This window comes from Protomyctophum bolini (assembly GCF_963924005.1).
Source record: "Protomyctophum bolini genome assembly, chromosome: 21".
Classification (NCBI taxonomy): domain Eukaryota; kingdom Metazoa; phylum Chordata; class Actinopteri; order Myctophiformes; family Myctophidae; genus Protomyctophum; species Protomyctophum bolini.
This window is the reverse complement of record NC_137882.1, coordinates 26,922,058-26,942,096: the sequence shown is the minus strand read 5'-3', so window position 1 is coordinate 26,942,096 and position 20,039 is coordinate 26,922,058. Positions and strand designations below refer to the sequence as shown.

Here is a 20,039-nt window from a genome sequence, read left to right as displayed (position 1 = left end):
CATGTCAAGGACCCCCAGAAATATATGTAATTGGCCGCCGACCCCGATGTGAAAATATATTGTTCCAGGGATGCCCCCAGAAGCAAAGATTTGAGTTAAAAACTGAAAGAATACACATTCAAAGATTTGTGCCACATTTTCACGATTAGAAAACAATAGCAGATCTACAAGCTCGTAGCGCACCACTCGGTGGCGGGCTAGGAGCTTGTAGATCTGCTATTTTTCAAATAGCTAAATTATAGCAATGTTTAAAACACCAGAATGGGTTAAAGATCTACCGTAATAAGGGTCCATTTGGTTACCAACTCTCTGTCATTTAGCTGGGGACCACCTGGAACCCCCTCAAGGACCACTAGTTGAGAACCACTGTATTAACATACTCTACCATACAGATTGGCCAAAATTACACTTTATTATAAAAAAAGGACATTGCGCCTCTAAGTACCATACTGTATATACTTTGATTAGAGTCTATTACACGAGGCATGGCATATAATGTGGACCAGTATGGACATTTAAATGAAAACAAGAGCAAGAAAGAAAGATTCAAACTCATTTCCATGGCTGTTGGAGCTTGGCTTCCATTGAAGACGAATGGTAGACTGCATCTTTGCATCTGCCCGTGTGACCGCACGCAGCTTTGGACTACCAGACGTGCCACACAAGCTTGTTAATGAATCTTCATCTAAACCCATGAGCCAAATTCCAATAGGACAAATCTCGGCCACTCGCTCGCCCACATGCACTCGCTCACTCCAGCGTAGCGGCGTGACACGAAAATGGTGACCTGCCAAAAATATGTGACCACCTTGTGGACTTCACATAATAACTTAGCCTACATGGAGGTCTTTATACGGGCCCTAAATACAGCTATAGGTTGTTAATGAACATCGTCTCTACACGATTGTCACATATTTCAGCAGGTCACCAATATCACCGTAACACCGCCTTGCTGGAGAGACCGAGTGTGAGTGAGTGAGTGGAGTGGCCCAGATTGTTGGGTATTGGAATTCAGCATTAGAGTTATGGAAGGTTGCGTGCAGGACACTGTATATGGTGTATTTTGCCCTGCTACTAAAAAGTAGGACAGGTGACTTGTTGTATTTATGCATATAGGTACTTTAAGGTATATTATGGATGTTGTATTTGCTGGTTCAAAATGTAAACATCGACGATGTGGTATTGAAGTGTAATTTTTATTTCTGCCTCTTGGCCAGTTCCCACTTGTAAAAGAGACGCAGTCTCAATGTGATTTTACTGGTTAAATAAAGGTTAAATAAATAAAAAAAACACTGTTTGACAGACTTATTGAAGGTTGGGCAGGACGCTGGTCCAGAAGTGGACGAAGCGCGCCCTCAGCCGCTGCTTGACGGAGTTCCTGTTCATGCCGGCGTTGATCTCCAGGAAGTGTTGCGTGTCGCTGTTGAACTCGGGCCAGGTGACAGGCACGCGCAGCCCTCCTTTGTTGGGGTCCCTGTATGTGTAAGGCCACAACGTTGCATGTACGTGGGAAAGTGACAGAATTATACGTTAACATTTTGACCTGAGATCAGATTCTAAAAAAAATGTCTTCTAAATCCTGACTGTTTTCTGAAAAAGCTATGTTTCTATGTCAGTCGTTCTTCGATTTTTCAAAAAAAAAGCAGACCTACAAGCTCGTAGTGCCGCGCTATGAGCTTGTAGATCTGCTATTTTTTAATAGCTAAAGCATGACATGATGCTAACAACAAAAGGGCTTCCCACCCAAAATGGGTTAAAGAAAAAAATTATAATAATACCAGTCTAGTCTTATAAAGGTTCTGATCCGATTTGACTGAAATTTTGACTTCGTTTTAGTCACAGTCATTGGAATAAAATGCCGGGCCTTGATGACATCGTAATGGCTTTAGATTTTACACTCTGATGGTGGCATGCTGGAAATAGCAGATCTACAAGCTCACAACACGTCGCAGCACGACACGTCGTGACCCACTGAGTTAATTAAAGTACTTTTCTCCGAATATTACTCTGAGTAAAAGGATAAGGGGCATGCAGTTCCTCTTCATATACCAAGCTCACAACGATGCAACTTTTTTGCTATTTGTCACACCCTATTTTAAGCAGGGTGCAAGTTTAAGAAGATGCCCCTTCCATGTTGTTTTTAAAAGATGGAGTGCCGTGATTTTTGTATTTCTTCTCAGCCTTTCATGTGTTTATGAGGTGGCAGTATAGTTCATTAGGCCCCTTGGTGTGGTGGTTATGTGCAATGAATGATGTCTTCCCTTTGTATTTAGGGTTTCCTCCTGGAAGCTGAAACCTTGACAGTCAAACGTGCCAATGAAAAAAAAACAGTGATATAGTGACATCACAATATCACCCCCTCCCCCTTTATCATACAACAACAGCTGTGGGTCAGTTCAGGTGGATCACCACCCACCAGCCAAACCAGGCGTACTTAATGAACTGGCCGGGCGCGTCCAATTAAAAAACGATTTTTTAACAAATACTGTACACTTCTTTTTTAAATCTTCCACCTCATGTAATAATAATACCTGATGATGATATTGTAGGGTGGGGGGGGGGGGAATCACAGCACTCCATCTTTTTTTGTTTTTACAAAATGGAACCCTGTGGTTGCTAGTGTTACTGTGTTGCTATAGTGTTGCTAGTGTATAGTGTTGCTATAGTGCTGCTATAGTGTTGCTATAGTGTTGCTATAGTGTTGCTATAGACAAATCCACAGAGGGGTGCCCTGGGCGCGGCCATTACTGAGGTGTAATCCATGGAGCAGGTGCTCTGTAGACCAAGTGTGGCTAATCAGTGCTGCTGTGCTTAATGGTACACCTCAGTAATGGCCACAACCAGGCAACCCTCTGTGGATTTGTCTATAGTGTTGCTATAGTGTTGCTAGTGTTGCTATAGTGTTGCTCTAGTGTACCCGGTCTTGGCGAAGTTGGTCCAGTAGGCGATCATGTATCCGGAGACGTCGCGGTGGCTGGGCCAGTAGCCCAGCGGCGTGGAGAAGGGCTTCCCGAAGATGTACTGCAGGTCGTCGGCGTGGTCGGCGCCCATCCAGCTGGGGTACGGGCGCAGCGTGCCCGCCATGCGGCTGGGCTCATTGAACAGGTAGGAGTAGATACGGCCGGTCCTGTTGGCAGACGGCCGGACGGACGAGAAGTGGAGCAAAGCAAAGTGTAATGAGTTGACGTCTGACACTCAGGACTAGTCATTCAACAATGAATGAATCTTCTTTCTGCGTTCTCCCTCCAAATAGAGCGTCGCAGTCCCTCCCCCTTTCAGAACAACGAGTGGCCCAGGAAATGAATCGCAATGCATTTGTCCCATAGGCATTTCGTGCTTTATTATATTTAAAGACCTTTTAAGCGTCGTACGAAGCCAACTCTTGTCGTGACAAGTCATGACAACACACACAATATTTCGGGCCAAACAAAGAATTAGAAAGTAGAAAAAAACGGCAGGTTACAACCCTTTTTTTGTTGTTTTTCTTCTTTGTAATTCTTTGTTTGGCCCGAAATATTGTGTGTGTTGTCATGATTTGTCACGACAAGAGTTGGCTTTGTACGACGCTTAAAAGGTCTTTAAATAAATAAAGCACGAAATGCCTATGGGACTGCATTGCTATTCATTTCCTGTGCCACTCGTTGTTCTGAAAGGGGGAGGGACTGCGACGCTCTATACCCAGCAGTGTATTCTCACAGACATATCATTATACACAAAGCAAAGTTCTTTGTTTGCCCAGGGAAGTGGACTAATTAAGCTCGAGATGCTTGTTTATACAGCCACACCCTGCTCATAGAAGAACATTTCATGGTAGGGGTTCAATGCCTTGCTCAAGGGCACTTCAGCGGTGGTAATTTTAACGTGCCCGGTCCGGGGATTCGAACTGGCGAGTGGCGACATTCCGGTATATCAAGACTGCTCCGCAAACCGCTTGGCCACCGCTGCTCCATAATATTATATTATTATAACCATGACTTTATAATAATAGCCCCCCCCCCCCCCCCCCGAATAGTACGTTGGAAAACAAGAAACTATTAAGTGGGGTGATCTAACAGAATGTGGATTACGTTCTAGAGGCACCTAGAGGTGGATTTATTTAACCCATAATAAGGGCGCTTCCAGAAACGCCTTCTAAAACTTAACCTAAAGTTTTCTGAAAAAAAAAAATACACACAGTAGGCCTATGTATAAATAATTATGTCGCAAAAACTAATGAGACACAGGGGTATAGCATCTGGATTGAAAAGTTATAACAACGTATAGGTTGCAACGGGGCTAAATGGGTTAACCCACTTTGGGCAGGGAACCCGTTTTGGTGTTAGCATTACGTTATGCTTTAGCTATTTAAAAATAGCAGATCTACAAGCTCATAGCGCGCCACCGAGTGGCGCGCTACGAGCTTGTAGGTCGCGCTACGAGCTTGTAGGTCTACTATTTTTGAAAAATCGAAGAGCGACATAGAAGACATTCTTTTTTAGAATCTGATCTCAGGTCAGAATGGAAAACTGTCAGGATGTAGAAGAACATTTTTAGAATCTGATCTCAGGTCAGCAGAAAGATGGGGTTTTATTTTTTACTTACGTGGCATTGAGAGCCTGGCGGTGGAGGGCCTCCTGCACCGGGACCAGGAAGATGTAGTCCGTGCCGATGGCCACGACGGTCTTCTTGATGACCTCCTGCCTGGGATTGGACCCCCAGTCTGCGCTGTACGTCAGGTAGGCGTTGTCGGCGCCCGCCTGGCCCTTCTCCCGGGTGTAGGCGGCCAGGAGTCTCTTGACGTCGGTTCTGCGATCACATGGAGCACAGCAACAATGTTTGGAACCTTTGGTTTATTGGCAAATAAACAGTATGTATGCCGGAGTTTCTCAACCATCTTTTGGCTTAAGTCACCACTGTAAATAACTTTTTCATCCACGGTGACGGCACCACCTGAATTACTGAATTATTGCGACAGTAGGTCGCACTAATTATAATATACTCACACGGGGACGTCTGCCATGGGGCGGTTGATGGAGGGGACGTCCAGGCCAGTGAACAGGTGGCCGTCCATGTCGTTACCTCCCGACATGTAGTCCAGGTGCGCGGAGTTGTGGAACAGGTTGGCGGGATGGTCAGGCACGAAGTCTCCGTCCACCACGGGAGAGAAGTCCAGGTTGGTCACCACGGGATCTGCAGGACAACGAGGACAATGATATCGTCACCTTCTTAAAATAATGAGATAAAAATAAAAAACATAAAATGACAATTACAGTGCAAGGGTTCAGATACATCCTTAGCATACGACATATTCCAGTCCATTTATGAATGTCCATCATTATTAACATTGGTGTCGTTTTGTTGATCTTTATATTCAGTCCCATTTCTCCCATTTTTCAACGAATAGTTCCTCTTGTATAGTCTCAATACATGAGTTAGTTTCTCCATCACAAATATCTCCTCCACAATGCTCAGCCACTGCTCACAAGCTGGAGGTTCTCGTTTGTACCATAGTCTTGTAATTGCTTTTTTACTAGCTGCCAATAACACTTTGACCAGGTAAATATCTTCTCTCTGCGTAAATGGCGGCATGTTTTGATGGAAATTTGTATTTTTTTGCCTATAAGTCAGCTCTTCGTGACACTTGACATGCTGTTCCTGCTCCTTTGTTATAACTAGAGCGGTGCCCGTCGGGCACTGGCCTACTTGGAACGATGCAAGTTGAAATGCATGCTCCACCAAGTTATTGCGAACGCAGTGAGCACTTACTATGAGACCTAGCAGATCATGTCTGTCTGTCTGTGTGTCTGTGTGTTTGTCTGTCCCGCTTTTGTGCCCATATATGGAGCTGAGTGATTACGTCACCATGACTCAGCCATAACCATATAAGGAGTCCCCAAAGCAGCTATACGTCCACCATGACTCAGCCATAACCATATAAGGAGTCCCCAAAGCAGCTATACGTCCAAAACCAAATATGTACGAGCTGCGTTCGCTTCCCGCGTTTGCGCGTCTTACTGGTTAGGTGTCCCTTCATTATATATATATATATATTCACACTTTTCCTGGGCTGTGTGTGCTCCAGTTCCTGTCGATTTGATCCAATGAAAGCCAATGAAACTGGTCAGATGACCAATGATATCCAATGAAATCAACAGGAACACACAGCCCAGGAAAAGTGTGGATATATATATGTATATATGGAGTTCTGTGTCCCATTGTACCCGTGTCAGAGTACCCGTTCCACCCATCTGTCTGTGTCCCTTTTATGCCCATATATGGAGATTTCTGTATCTCTCTCTCTGTCCCTTTATTCCTGTATGGAGTTATGTGTCAGGCATTCCCAGATATGGAGTGTTGTGACGTCAGAACAGGCCAGCTCCATATATGGAGCCTGGGCAGGGGGCCCTGTCCAGAGGCCTTTTGTGGCGGTTCTGGACAACCGTGGGTCCGACCGACTCGGCACTATACACCCTGTGGGGGCGTGGAACTTGTGGTCTTGTGACTTATAGGCCAAAATAAATTGCCTCCGTTACATAACTGACAGACAGTGTTATTTGTACTCAACAGTCATAATGTTGTTACAAACCGTTTGGTTGAATGATTAAGAAATACCAATATTATTATCCATATCATGAAATTAGACTGGATGTCTTCAGCAATTTTGGATATTGTATGCTATTGTGATATAGGGTTAGCAGAAGTGTTCTATAAAAATCACACCCGTGTGAACTGAGTGGTGCAACTCCCCCCCCCCCCCCCCCCTCCTCTCCTCTCCTCTCTCTCTCTCTCATTAGCAGGCAACAGTGCAGCACTAATACTATCTCTCTCTCTGTTTCTGGCACAACAGCGCCCCTACTGGTACTCATAGTCATATACTGGTGCTCATGGCCACATAGGTAGGTACTGGTAGGCGGGTGAACGAACGAACACATAGGTAGGTGAACACGGACATTGCTGTTCCTTGGAGTGGTTGCACCACTCAAAAATATTAACATCGGATCGGGAAAAATCGGTATCGAGACATCCCTATACTGTCTAGTGTAGTACTATTTTTGTACATTTACTATTTTTGTATACCGTAGTATAGGCTATACTTACTATCGGGCGAGCTGGCTGGCGATAGTCTTCCGGCGTTGGTGATCGCCACAGGATCGGTCATTTTCAAACAGGCGACCATGTTGGCATCAGTAGGACAATTGACTTTCAGAGCAATCTGTGGAAAACATGAATGGTAAAAAAGACAGGATTGAAAAAAATACTATTTACAGAAACATCCACCTCTACGTGAAAGAGTGATTAGACAATGTTTCACTCCTGTTAGAGATCTCGAAGGGGGTAAAATGGAACCAATTAGGGTTTCATGCTAAACTCTCAAGAGTTTAATTATTTTAAACATCTGCATTACTTAATGTACAAGAAGTCTATACAATTAGAGCGTGTAGAATTGTTATTTTGATCAACGTTTGGCCTGTTATCTCTCCTAATGATACCACATCAATGCAGCATGGAATCGTGGAAAAGATCAAGACTACAAAATATTCTTAATTTCTTTGGTCTGAGAGGCTAAATCTCATCAAATGGTGGTGCAGAATAAATAATGGACCTTGGGTCGAAAACCACTGCTTTGGATATATAAATATCAATAAAAAAATACAGATAGATCATATGAATAAAAACTAATACATTAATATAGTCAGAACAGGTGCACGGGTGAAAGGAGCCGTCGGCCATACCTTCTCCGCCAACGCCCGGGGGTTCTTGTTGATGGCCCACGGGCACAGGGCGACACCGCTCTGACTGATCGCTCTCCTGAACAGCCCTTTGTTGTGAGGAGAGAGGGTCTAGACAGACAGACAGACAGGCAAGACAGACAGACAGACAGACAGACAGACAGACAGACAGACAGACAGACAGACAGAAGAGAGATTATTACCAGTAAGACGCGCAAACGCGGGAAGCGAACGCAGCTGAGACCCTGCAGATCATGTCTGTCTGTCTGTCTGTCTGTGTGTCTGTCCTGCTGTTACTGTATATGTGGACCTGGCCCCTTTTGTGCCCATATATGGAGCTGAGTGATTGCTGATGCAACACACTCCATATTTGGACGTATAGCGGGACAGACACACACACAGACAGACAGACAGACACACAGACAGACATGATCTGCTAGGTCTCATAGTAAGTGCTCAGTGCGTTCGCAATTATAAGTATGTATATCTAGCTTATAGAGGCTATATGCGCGTGACATCACCGTATCCGGACGGAAGTTATGCAGGAACGCCTACCGAGTGGCAAAAAAACACCCTCATCTATCTGATTGTATTAAAAGAACATTCAGCTGTACGGAAAGCGTGAATTATCCTCTATCTGCAACGTTTTTATATTTAATAAAAACCCACCTGGAAGCTGACACTGGCTCCACCGGCGGACTCGCCGAAGACGGTGATGTTGTCGGAGTCTCCCCCGAACGCACGGATGTTCCTGTGCACCCAGGCGATGGCGGCGTGCTGGTCCCACAGGCCGTAGTTTCCTGGTGACAGCGGTGGAAAAAACATATATATTTTTTTTAGGAGAAAGTCCAGAACAAAACACATACAGTATACCCTGAATCAGCCTATAATCCTGTCCTGGCATGCAGTACATGTTTGGTCTTGAATTGTTTCATAGATGCCCCCCTATGTTCTACAGTATACGTAAATGGTGCATTTATATAGCGCTTTACAGAGATTGTGCATTACATTCACCCATTCACACACACACACACACACACACACACACACACACACACACACACACTCATACACCGATGGCAGCGGAAACCATGCAAGGCACCGACCAGTTATAGGGGAGCAAATTAGGGGTTCAGAATCTTGCTCAAAGGCACTTCGACAGTATGTCTGTCTCAAATCTCAAATGTATAAAAAAATATATATATTTTGAAAATAGCAGATCTAGCTTCATACTTCATACCGCAAGCATGCATACTTCAGTGATGCTTGCGGAACTCGACTAAACGTCTCGTTCCTGACCGCATCACTGTCGTGGACTCGTGGCAATAATCACGTTAAACCACACCCTCTCGTGTAATATTGCTTAAACGACAACTTTAGTTTTTTTTCAACCAAGGTTCATGTTTTAGGATGTTATTAGTGAAAGTAAAAGATGAGTGTTATTTTTTTTCCATTTGCTGCTTTCTTTCGTTTTAGGGATTTTAGCTCTTTTTGACAGGGGGGGGGGGGGTATTTTTTTTTACCAAATTTTATGGTGATTTATTTTTGTATTATTTACTATAGTCCTAATAAACCCCAGGAAATTACATCTGGCCACAAAAGATCACAGGATCTACTGAATGTGAAGGTATAGCCTACTGGGGGAAGGCTTATACTGTGTGTATCAATAAGTTTGTCACATTCAATAGATCCTGTGATCTTTTGTGGCCAGATGTAATTTATTAGGACTATAGTAAATAATAAATAAAAAAGATCGCCATCATATTTTGTAAAAAAAATACATATTTAGCCCCATGCTCGAATATGCCGAAAAACAGCTAAAATCCCGAAAACGAAAGAAAGCAGCAAATGAAAAAAAAAAAAAAAAGACTCATATTTTATACTTTCTCTAATAACAACCTAAAACATGAACCTTGGTTGAAAAAAAAACTAAAGTTGTCCTTTGAGTATAAAATAAACGTAAACCTATATACCGGGTAAGCTGGAGTCTCCCGTGCTGAGGAAGCCCAGCGGTCCCAGCCGGTAGCCTATGGTCACCACGATGACGTCTCCCCTGTCGGCCAACTCCTGCCCGTCGTACAGATAGTTCCCCAGGAAGTTAGCTCCCATGGAGCCTCCGGCAAAGTATCCTCCTCCGTAGATCCACACCATGACCGCCAGCTTAGTGGACACTGGGGGGGAAGGAGACGACAACCAATATAGACCGTTGTTCACACGGCGGCCATCTTGCCATTAAGTTGATGGCAGGGCGGCAACTATAGCCGCAATTTCCCATTGACAGCCCATATACATCCAAACAGAAAAGTCCTATCTGACTGTATTAATTAACCCATTTAGGCCTGACGTCGAAATAAAAATAAAATAAGTTTTAAAATGTATTTTTTCCTGAAAAATCAGTGGTGTTCAATATTTCGTATGTAATTGTCCTCCGACCCCCTTCTGAAAATATGTTGTTCCAGGAAATGCATATGGATGTGTGTAACTGTGTATGTATACATATTAATTTATTTATTTTATGATGTGATGTTATGCTTTGTTATTTCTGATGTTCTGGATGCTCTTTATGATTGTTGTCTTTAATCCTGTCTGTAAAGCACTTTGTAACTTTGTTTGGAAAGGTGCTACATTAATAAAAAGCATTCATTCATTAATTCATTCATTCATACCTTTATAGCCTTGAGGAACCCAGATGTTGAGGTAAAGGCAGTCCTCTGAGGAGCGCCCAATCAGGTTAGACTGAAGGCATCGCTTCCTGAATTTCTTGACCCGGAGAACACCTAGAGGCGAGAGATAACGCGGTCGGCAGGTAGTTAGTTTAGTTTGATTAATGATTTATTTAGCCGTTAACGCACCTGGCAACAGCTATTTTTCTTGCCATCCTCGCAGAATGATTTACATACCTAAAGCAATAAACACGTTTTCAGATATCACAAGAGAAAGTAAGATAAAATACACGGTTATAGTGCATTCACCCCCAGAAATATTACATGGTATATATTAACATAATCAAAATAAAGGTAGTGCGTCGCACACACCAAGACTGCAGTTCAACTAGTTTATTTCATATTTGAACAATTGAGGACAAACGTTTCGGCTATCCAGCCTTCATCAGTGTCCACAGCCTTCATCAGTGACACTGATGAAGGTTTTCTGAAAACGCTGTGTTTCTATGTCAGTGGTTCTTCGATTTTTCAAAAATAGCAGATCTACAAGCTCGTAGCACGCCACTCGGTGGCGCACTATGAGCTTGTAGATTGCTATTTTTCAATAGCTAAAGGGGTTCCCCGCCCCAAAATGGGTTAACCAGTCCCTTGTTATACATTTCTAGTATACCCACCGTCCCAGCCGGGATGAGGCTTGGGCTTCTCGAACCTCCCCGGGATGTCGGCGAAGGGAACCCCTTTGAAGATGTCCATGTGACGCCCCAGTCCCAGGCGGACGTTCTCCCCTTCCACCATGCCTCCCTCTGTGTACACCACGCCCAGCTGGAAGACATGGAGGAAACACCATGTTAAGCCCTTTAGCCGGCCTGAGCAAAGATTTGAGTTAAAAACGTTCGCTCTGAAGTCTGAAAGAATATATATTCAAACATTTGCGCCACATTTTCACAATTTTTCAAAAAATAGCAGACCTACAAGCTCGTAGTGTGCCACTCGGTGGCGCACTATGAGCTTGTAGATCTGTTTGACCCACCAGTTTTGGAGATATATGGCTTATAGAGTAATGTCTTGCAGAGAAACAGCGAGTTGAGAAAACAGGCCTGAAAGGTTCACTTCTGTGGTCTCTAACATTACTCCTAGCTACATGTTTAAGCATTTATTTCATATTTACAGCTCTGATATTTATTTCAGACGTGCTCTAGTATGTGAAGAGTCTGCCTGTGCTATTAACTCAAAATACTCAAATATAAATGCATTACATTTTATTCCCATGGTGAAAAGCTTGAGGTTGCACAATGTGGGGCTAACATCACCAGGGGAGAAAAACTGAATGTATTTATTTATTCAGTGAAATCTGGTCACATATATATTCTTTCCCAGTGAACGCTTTTAACTCAAATCTTTGCTTCTGGGAGGTCCCTGGAACAACATATTTTCCTAATGGGGGTACTAGTTTGAGCACCACTGTCACTGTTCATATTAGAAAACTTCAGAAAACTTTCAACTGAATCAGGTCCTCCTCAGGTCCTAAATGGAATAACCATAACCCCTCCACCGTGCCCTGATGCAAGACATGGAAATAGCACATTAACCCATTTAGGCCTTTTTTTCTGAAAAACCTCATGTTTCTGTATCAGTGGTGCTCAATATTTCATGTCAAGGACTCCAAAGATTTGCCACCGACCCCCATCTGAAAATATGTTGTTCCAGGGACCTCCCCAGAAGCAAAGATTTGAGTTAAAAACGTTAGCTCTGAAATAATATATATTGGCTCAGCGGTCCAGGCACCTTGGCTGGTAATCCAGTCAGACAGCGTGCCGCGGGTTCGACTCCCGATCCCGACGGCCTTTACTGCATGTCTCACCCCCCCCCCCCCCCCCATCTCTCTCCCCATTTCCTGTCAGCCTACTGTCTGTCCCTCCATTAAAAAATATAAAATAAAGGCGAAAGCCACAAAAAAACATTTAAAAAAAAGTATTTAGAAAGGTGAAACTTACAGAAGTGGCAGAGGTGGTCTCCAGGTGGAGCAGAGCGAGTGCGACCACTAGCCCATGCAGTGATACCTTCATCATGGTCAGATTCCAGAGATCCATGTTCCTTCAGCCTTTATACAGGAGGCTCCTCCCCAAAATACGGCTGACCGGCACTTCGATTGGACCGGGCATCCTCCTCCTCGGTCGGTCGGTCTTTCTTGGCACTGGCACTAGCGAATAAACCTCTTAACCTCTTAACAATTTATACATATAGTAAAGTTGAACTGAGCTGAACTTGATGAAAGCTGTGCCACCCCCCCCCCCTCCCAACACACACACGTTGTGTAACTTGTGTGAGAGATGTAGTATTATTAATTATGATGATAGATACACATGGTAAAGTTGAACTGAGCTGAACTTGATGAAAGCTGCGAGCGAGCGCACGCACACGCACACACACACACACACACACACACACACACACACACACACACACACACACAGAGAGTGAACGGTAACATCCAGTGTGGGATTTTGAGTTCCTGTTGACAGCTGTGTAAACTGATGCGGTGGTCTGTCTGAAGAAAAATATGAAATATAGAAAATATATATATATAAATTATATATATATATACTGTATACACTACTACTGCCATATAAAAGTCAAAGTAATGTATTATTACAATTTACAAGTACGTGTGTAAATTTACTACGGTCAAAATGGCTTGGCAGGGCATCGTAATAAGATAAGTAAGTTAGGCTTTAAAATAGAATTATTTGTGAAAATGAGGTGTGCCTTTTTTGCTTTTGTGGATATCATGTAATAAAGGATATAAACATCCATCCTGGCTTGTTTATCTTAACTTTATCATATGAAACAAAATTAGTTACAAGATATTTATAATTTTATGACATCCAGCTTTGTCATTCAGTGCCATATGAATATTTGTGAATATTTGTTCTGGAAAGCACTTTGGGTCAACTGCCGTTATTTTTAAATGTGCTATATAAATAAAATTGACATGAAAAGAATGACAAACATTAAAGTCCACAGACTTGGCTAGCAAACGATTTGCTTCCCATGTGGTGCCCTAAAGCCTAAACAACATTTAAGTCCATAGACTTGGCTAGCAAACGATTGACTTCCTAAGTGGTCCCCTAAACAACATTAAAGTCTGTAGACTTGGCTAGCAAATTACCCTAAACAAGTGCCCTAAACAAACATTAACAATAACAATACCACAGACTTGGCTGCCATATGACGTCATTTTCAAAAGCCATGCGTTGGAGGGGATAGGGCGCTCAAAAGGATTACAGAAACCACCTCTGGCATCACTTGGCATTCAACGCGACACACGTCTGCTCTCTGCCGCAAAGCATTGTGGTACATGCAGTTTCTTGAGATAACAGGCAATACAAATGGAAAATGCATCAATTCAATGTAAATAAATCAATGTTTCACAAATTAAATCAATCTTTTTAACTGCAAATAATAATATGTGAATTTAGCAGCTTTCAAATTACTTAACGTCACACGTTTAACGATGTATTTAAGCCATAAATAACAACAATGTGAGCGCACGTGTCGAATAATTCCACCCCATGTTACTTTATCTAAAACACCATGGTTAATAAATGTGGTGTGTGTGCGCGTGGTGCGTGTGCTGACTCACAGATGTCGCAGAAGATATACCATATTATGTCCAGGCACCAATGACTCCACCAGGAGAACCTGTATGTTACAGACAGACCCCACAACGTCCTCATGTTGCCTGGCCAGGAGAAGAGCGCTGTACGTTTCGAACAGGCCTCATATATAGTATAAAGTATCAGCTGAGCGCTCCTCCCATATACGTTCGACTGGGTGTTAAGAGACCCCTCCCCCCATAATGGTATATATGGTAAACAGCAGCGCATGGTGAAATATCTACAAGTATGGAATTCAAAAATGTACTCCAGTTCGGAGTTTGCTTCTGAGATGTTGTGTAGTACTGTAGAAGTAGAAGTATTGGAAATACTAAAGTACAAATGCCTCAAACTGTACCACGGTACCTACACTTGTAGACAGACAGGCATATTGTAGCCTACCCTTCATCATTTTGGTGAGCTTTGAGATCTGCCATTATCAAATGATTTTATTTTATCCATTTTTGAGTGGTGCAACCACTCCAAGGAACAGCAATGTCCGTGTTCACCTACCTATACCTATGTTCGCCTAAACGTTAACCCACCTATGTGACTATGAGTACCAGTAGGGGCACTGTTGTGCCATAAACAGAGAGAGAGAGAGAGAGACAGTGCTGCACTGTTGCCTGCTAATGAGAGAGAGAGAGAGAGAAAAGGGGGGGGGGGGGGGGGGGGGGAGTTGCACCACTCAGTTCACACGGGTGTGATTTATACCGTACGTTTGAAAATTGGGAAATGGGACCTTCTAAGATAAATTTTTACTTTTGGCACTACGTTGTACTTAAGTAAACAATGTACTCCGTCAATGGCCTTGAGCGTATGTGTTCCATGAACCAGATGGGACAGCTCTCAAAACATCTTGGCATGACAAGTGAGGGTTTCTTTCCCCGGGGGATAAGATAAGAATGCAGGAAAATGTTTGTCACTTTTGTGCACAATGTGATGGGGAGGGCCATTCTCTTACGTAACCTACACCTATATGATGCTTTTTGTTTTTACATATACATATATTAGGCATGTAACGATATATCATATATCGATATCGATATTATATCTCGACGATATGTATCGATTTTCAAAAAAATAAAAAATAAAATTCATCATATTCACATGCTTTTGGAGAGAAATGAGACAGACTCCATGCAGTCACTTTCAGTAGTAGAGGCCTGCAGAGGGGAGCTGTATTTGTCTGTGACACAGGTGATGGTCGTTATTGATGGTCATTAATACATCAAGGAAGGCAATTATGTTTCTGCACTGTCAAATAGGTCTACATCTATCCTAAGATGCCATCAAAGAAAAGAAGAAAATAATCGTTACATGCCTAGTATATATGTATGTCTTTAAATGTTCTGATGAATTGAAAATGGAGGACCCTGATGTGAACAAGTCTTAGTTATTTTTATGGTTTTAGCAGATTTTGTATAACTTATGAGTTATGTGTTTTTGTTATTAACTCGTCCTTTTATCCTTGTTGTTTGGATCTTTTGTCTATAATTAGGTCACAGTAACCCATTTTGGGGCGGGAAACCCTTTTGGTGTTTTAAACATGTCATAATTTAGCTATTGCAAAATAGCAGATCTACAAGCTCGTTTTTGAAAAATCGTGACAATATATATATATTCAGAAAACTGGAGGATTTAGAAGATTTTTTTAAATGTTGAGGTCAGGCCTAAATGGGTTAATGAGCATGTGGGCCAACAAAGGGGATCCTTTGAGATTTAGCTTCTGTGTCCGGAAACTTTGACCCAACGTCGGATACAAATACCTCTGTAGTACGTCGAGACCGAAGGCCAACGAGATATACTGCATGTCTGAGCACATATTACAAAGCATTAAGCTCACTGATTGTTTGGACAGTCATTTTTATTTTATATCAAAAACGAACAACGCTCGACAATATGAAAAAGTAAACAATAACCGAACAGGACAAGGAGTTCAAGGAATTGCATAACCGTTTAGCATTGATGTCCCAAATCAGACTCTATTTCTCCCTGCTACTGACGGACAGGTTTCTTAGCCACATATACTTAACCAAACGTACCTTAATTGGTTGGTCCGCTCTCGTTTCCTTCTACACCAAATCTCTTCGCCGGGAATAGCCAATCTGGAAATTGCTTCCAAAACTATTACTTTTTAAAAAGCAGATCTACAAGCCCAAAACGAGCTTGCGGATCTGCTACTTTTGTGTGACGCTGTTGTACGATCAAGTAGGCCTTACGAAGAAAAAGTGGTGCCACTAAAGCCTAAACGACAGTAAAGTCCATAGACTTGGCTAGCAAACGATTTACTTCCTATAAGTGGTGCCCTAAAGCCTAAACAACATTAAAGTCTGTATGTAGACTTGGCTAGCAAATTACCCTAAACAAGTGCCCTAAACAAACATTAACAATACAGATCCCAGACGTCATTTTCAAAAGCCATGCGTTAGAGGGGATAGGGCACACTAAAAAAAGATTACAGAAACGATCTCTGGCATCACTTGACATTCAACGTGACACACGTCTGAAAACAAACAGCGCGAAAACCTTAACATGGCGAAAATAGTCACTATAGCAAGGAGAAAAAGAGTGTGTAAATGTAGCCTATAGTCGAAGAACTTCCATCATTATAAGGTCGGTCAGACCCTATGGGCTCCCTCCCTCCCAGCCCCGGCCTCCACACCCTGCCCAGGCCAGTACGTCGAGAGGGTCAAGGCTCATACATAGTCTGGACTTTCGGTGGTTAGGTGACCACCGAACTACAACATGACGTCACTGAGCCGCGGTGAAGAGCAAACCACCACCACCACCACTCCAGCCCTTCTCTCTGTTTTTATACTCACCACTGCTCAACGTTAATTCAGCTCCAGGTGGTCACCTCACCACCGAAAATCCAGACTATGAATAGGCCTTCAGACTCAGACCCAGGGCTCCCAGCCCCGCCACACCCTGCCCAGCACGTTGGGGTCCATGGCCTGGTCCAGCAGGCAGTCCACCTGCTGCTCCACCGAGAGGCCGTCGGCGGGCAGCCGGGCGCGCACGCTGTGCTCCCGGGAGCCCAGCGCCACGGCCTGCATGCCCTTGAAGCACGCGTCCTTCTCGAAGCCCAGCTTCACCTCCTCACTGTGGAGATGGTGATAATAAAACACAGTATGTAGCAACTGCCACACAAGTTAAACATGATTTATTTTAATATCAACATTTAAAAGTAGGGTAAGGTCCTATATATTTTGTGATTTTGTTATTATTTGGGGCGTTTTAAAGACTATGTTTATTTTATTTGATATATTTTGATTGACACGGGTCTGGAGTTGGACTGACGCCCATAAAGTAGGCGGAGGTTACCGGCCTGACAGGTAGACCTGAGAGAGAGAGAGACAAACATACAGGGAGTCTACGAGGAATCTGGACACGTTTGTTCACTAAACATCTCTTTACCACAAAGCTATAGCTTCGGATCATTCCTTCATTCATTTAATTTAACTCTGTTTGTATAACTGTTGATTCCTTGCTTTGACTTGAGATAAAAGGTTAACGTGAGTTTTGCTTCTGACTGTGTTTTCTGCTGGTTATGCAGGCTATTTCTATACATTCACTTTATCAATTGTGTCCTAAGAGGAGATCATTCACAACCCGTGATTTAAATAATTAGTAGCAGTGATAGAGATATCTGACCGTTACAAGTATAGCCCATTACATATGCTGCGTTCACACGGGCAGATGCAAAGATGCAGTCTGCCATTCATTGTCAATGTACAGTATAAGCGAGCGACATGAAGACGCAAAGATGATTCCGACGTTTGTAGCAGCTGCAGAAGCTACAAAGCTGCAAATAAGATGAACTGGCTTCAGCTTCAGCTACAACGTTGGAAAGCTACAAATACGCTGTGTGGCTTTGCATCATTGCATCTGCCCGTATTAATAAAACACATGTGTTAGGACTAGGAGTGAGTCGGTTAATCGAAACTAATCGATTTCAGGGAATGAAGCACACACATAATCTCATGATTGATGTCTAGCTGTTATCATCATTGTAAATGTTGCTGCCCTTCTACTGTACATGCAGCCAGCCAGTTCAATCACAGATTGAGGCTTTAACGTTTGATTTTCAGACATTTCGGGGCCATTCGTTCATGCGGAAGATGCTTCGGAGCACGTGTTCCATTGATAGTTCCATTGGTAGTTTAGACGAAGCAGGGCGATGTGCTATTTTTTTTAAAGAAATTTTATGTCTAACCCTAATTAACCCCTCTGGGTAAAGGCCTGTGGTTTACCCTCCCAAACACGATGAAACACAATGTCTAAAGTGGTGGGTTTTCTAAATATTTAACCAATGGAAAGTATTAACAAGAGCGTGTGACTGAATACTAACTACATTAGATGCATTGGTACACTTTCCTGAAAAGTTTAAATGATTGGACCATCACAGGGTTTCAACCTGAAAGGACATAATTATACTGCAATGATTTTGACAATGACGATGATAATAATTCAGTAATTCATTAATAATTATTAATAATAATTAATTCAGAGTATTATTTTATTCTTGTATGAATTATGCTGTCTTTTAACTAAGAGAAACATTAGGCTATTTAGCTTTGGTGTGTTTTGTACTTGGAAAAAACACATGACAAATAAAGCAATCTTGAACCTTGACAATGGCGAGTGACGGTGTTGTCGGACTGTTAGTATGTCTAACCAACGTATGCGCCCCGTTTACCATGTCTGGGTTAATTTATCACCGGTTCACCTACCTGGTCTTAGGACGTCCGGGTTCATTTATTACCGGTTCACTAGCCTGGAACTCACCTATGCTTTCTATGGCATAGGCAGCTCCCGGCAGAATCCGCCGGGAGAAACTATGCGCAGCTGCGCGACATGAGACTAATTACTTAGAGCGACAGAGAGAGAGAGGAGCGTGTGTGTGTGTACATGTGTGCGTTTGTATGTCAATTTTACAAAGGTGCAGACGATCAGAAATCAGCAGAGAGTGAGCAATGTTTGCGCTACTCTATGCCGAATTGAAGTGGACTCAGACCCAGACTTTTTTTTCCTCCCTGGAAATAAAAACGTCTGGGTTTCCGAGGCTACCGGTTCACCTACCTGGTTAGGACGGCCGGGTTGGCCCCTTCCAGCTTCCTCCGGGCGAAGAGGACCTTCTGCAGCGGGTACCAGTTGATCTCCTTGGTGTCGACGGACTCCGTCCACGTGCCGCCCTTCTTCAGCTGTTTCATCTCAAAGTTCTGGGGAGAGAAAGAGGAGGTTGAGACACAATCGTCGTTCGTTCTATGCCTGGGGTCCAGTGTAGAGCAAACATTATGAATTAAAAACTTTTTAACTCATATCTTTGCTTTTTTTTCACTCAATCTTAACTTTCCCGTTTGGCTGGCACCTCACAAGGACTGCTGTGCTGTGCATCCTTTTGCTTATCCCATTTTGGGCCGGGAACCCCTTTTGGTGTTAGCATCATGTTGTGCTATAGCAGATCTACAAGCTTGTAGGTCTGCTATTTTTGAAAAATCGACTGACACATAGAAACATAGCTTTTTCAGAAAACTGTCAGGATTTAGAAGACATTTTTAGAATCTGATCTCAGGTCAAAAATGGGTTAATATTGGTCCCTGGAACAAAACATGGGGGGGGGGGGGGGGGTCCCGGGCCAAATATATATAAATTCGGGGGTCCTTGGCACGGAAACCACTGCTGTCGACAAAGCAACACCCTCCTCCTCCAGTCCTCACTGACCTTCCAGTCCAGGGACGGCTCCTTGACGAACACGTCCATGGTGTTGAGCAGCAGCTCCGGCTCGGCCCGGTACGCCCGGAGAGAATGCACCATGACGCTCTGGATCAGACCCGCCTCCTTCAGGGGCTGCATGACGTTCACGAACTGACGCGTCAGCCGGAACGGCATGAGCTCCGGCACCGGGAGGAACTGTTCAGGGGAGAGGAGAGGGGAATCATGAGCTGCTCTGTGGTGAGAGGAGGAACTGTTCAGGGGAGAGGAGAGGAGAATCATGAGCTCTGGGA

The 20,039-nt window shown here is 43.4% G+C and overlaps 2 protein-coding genes across 2 annotated transcripts in view; both read right to left on the bottom strand.

Annotated features, from left to right (window-relative positions):
• Window positions 1-1,305: 1,305 nt before the first annotated feature.
• Window positions 1,306-12,462, bottom strand: LOC308336449 (bile salt-activated lipase-like; the record flags this gene model as incomplete). Its single annotated transcript, XM_080793814.1, has 11 exons — window positions 1,306-1,474; window positions 2,918-3,127; window positions 4,582-4,785; window positions 4,983-5,169; window positions 7,078-7,192; window positions 7,713-7,820; window positions 8,379-8,509; window positions 9,683-9,880; window positions 10,376-10,486; window positions 11,047-11,194; window positions 12,367-12,462. The coding sequence occupies 11 exons, from the start codon at window positions 12,460-12,462 to the stop codon at window positions 1,306-1,308; spliced, it is 1,677 nt and encodes a 558-aa protein (XP_080649940.1).
• Window positions 12,463-16,845: 4,383 nt separating this feature from the next.
• prkdc (protein kinase, DNA-activated, catalytic subunit) overlaps window positions 16,846-20,039 on the bottom strand; it is a 122,139-nt gene continuing 118,945 nt past the window's right edge. The window contains exons 85-87 of the mRNA XM_080794236.1: window positions 19,756-19,944; window positions 19,114-19,253; window positions 16,846-17,133 (exon numbers count right to left, since the gene is read on the bottom strand). Coding sequence (XP_080650362.1) covers window positions 16,929-17,133; window positions 19,114-19,253; window positions 19,756-19,944 — 534 coding nt within the window. The 3' untranslated portion in view covers window positions 16,846-16,928. The remainder of the gene's footprint in view (window positions 17,134-19,113; window positions 19,254-19,755; window positions 19,945-20,039) is intronic.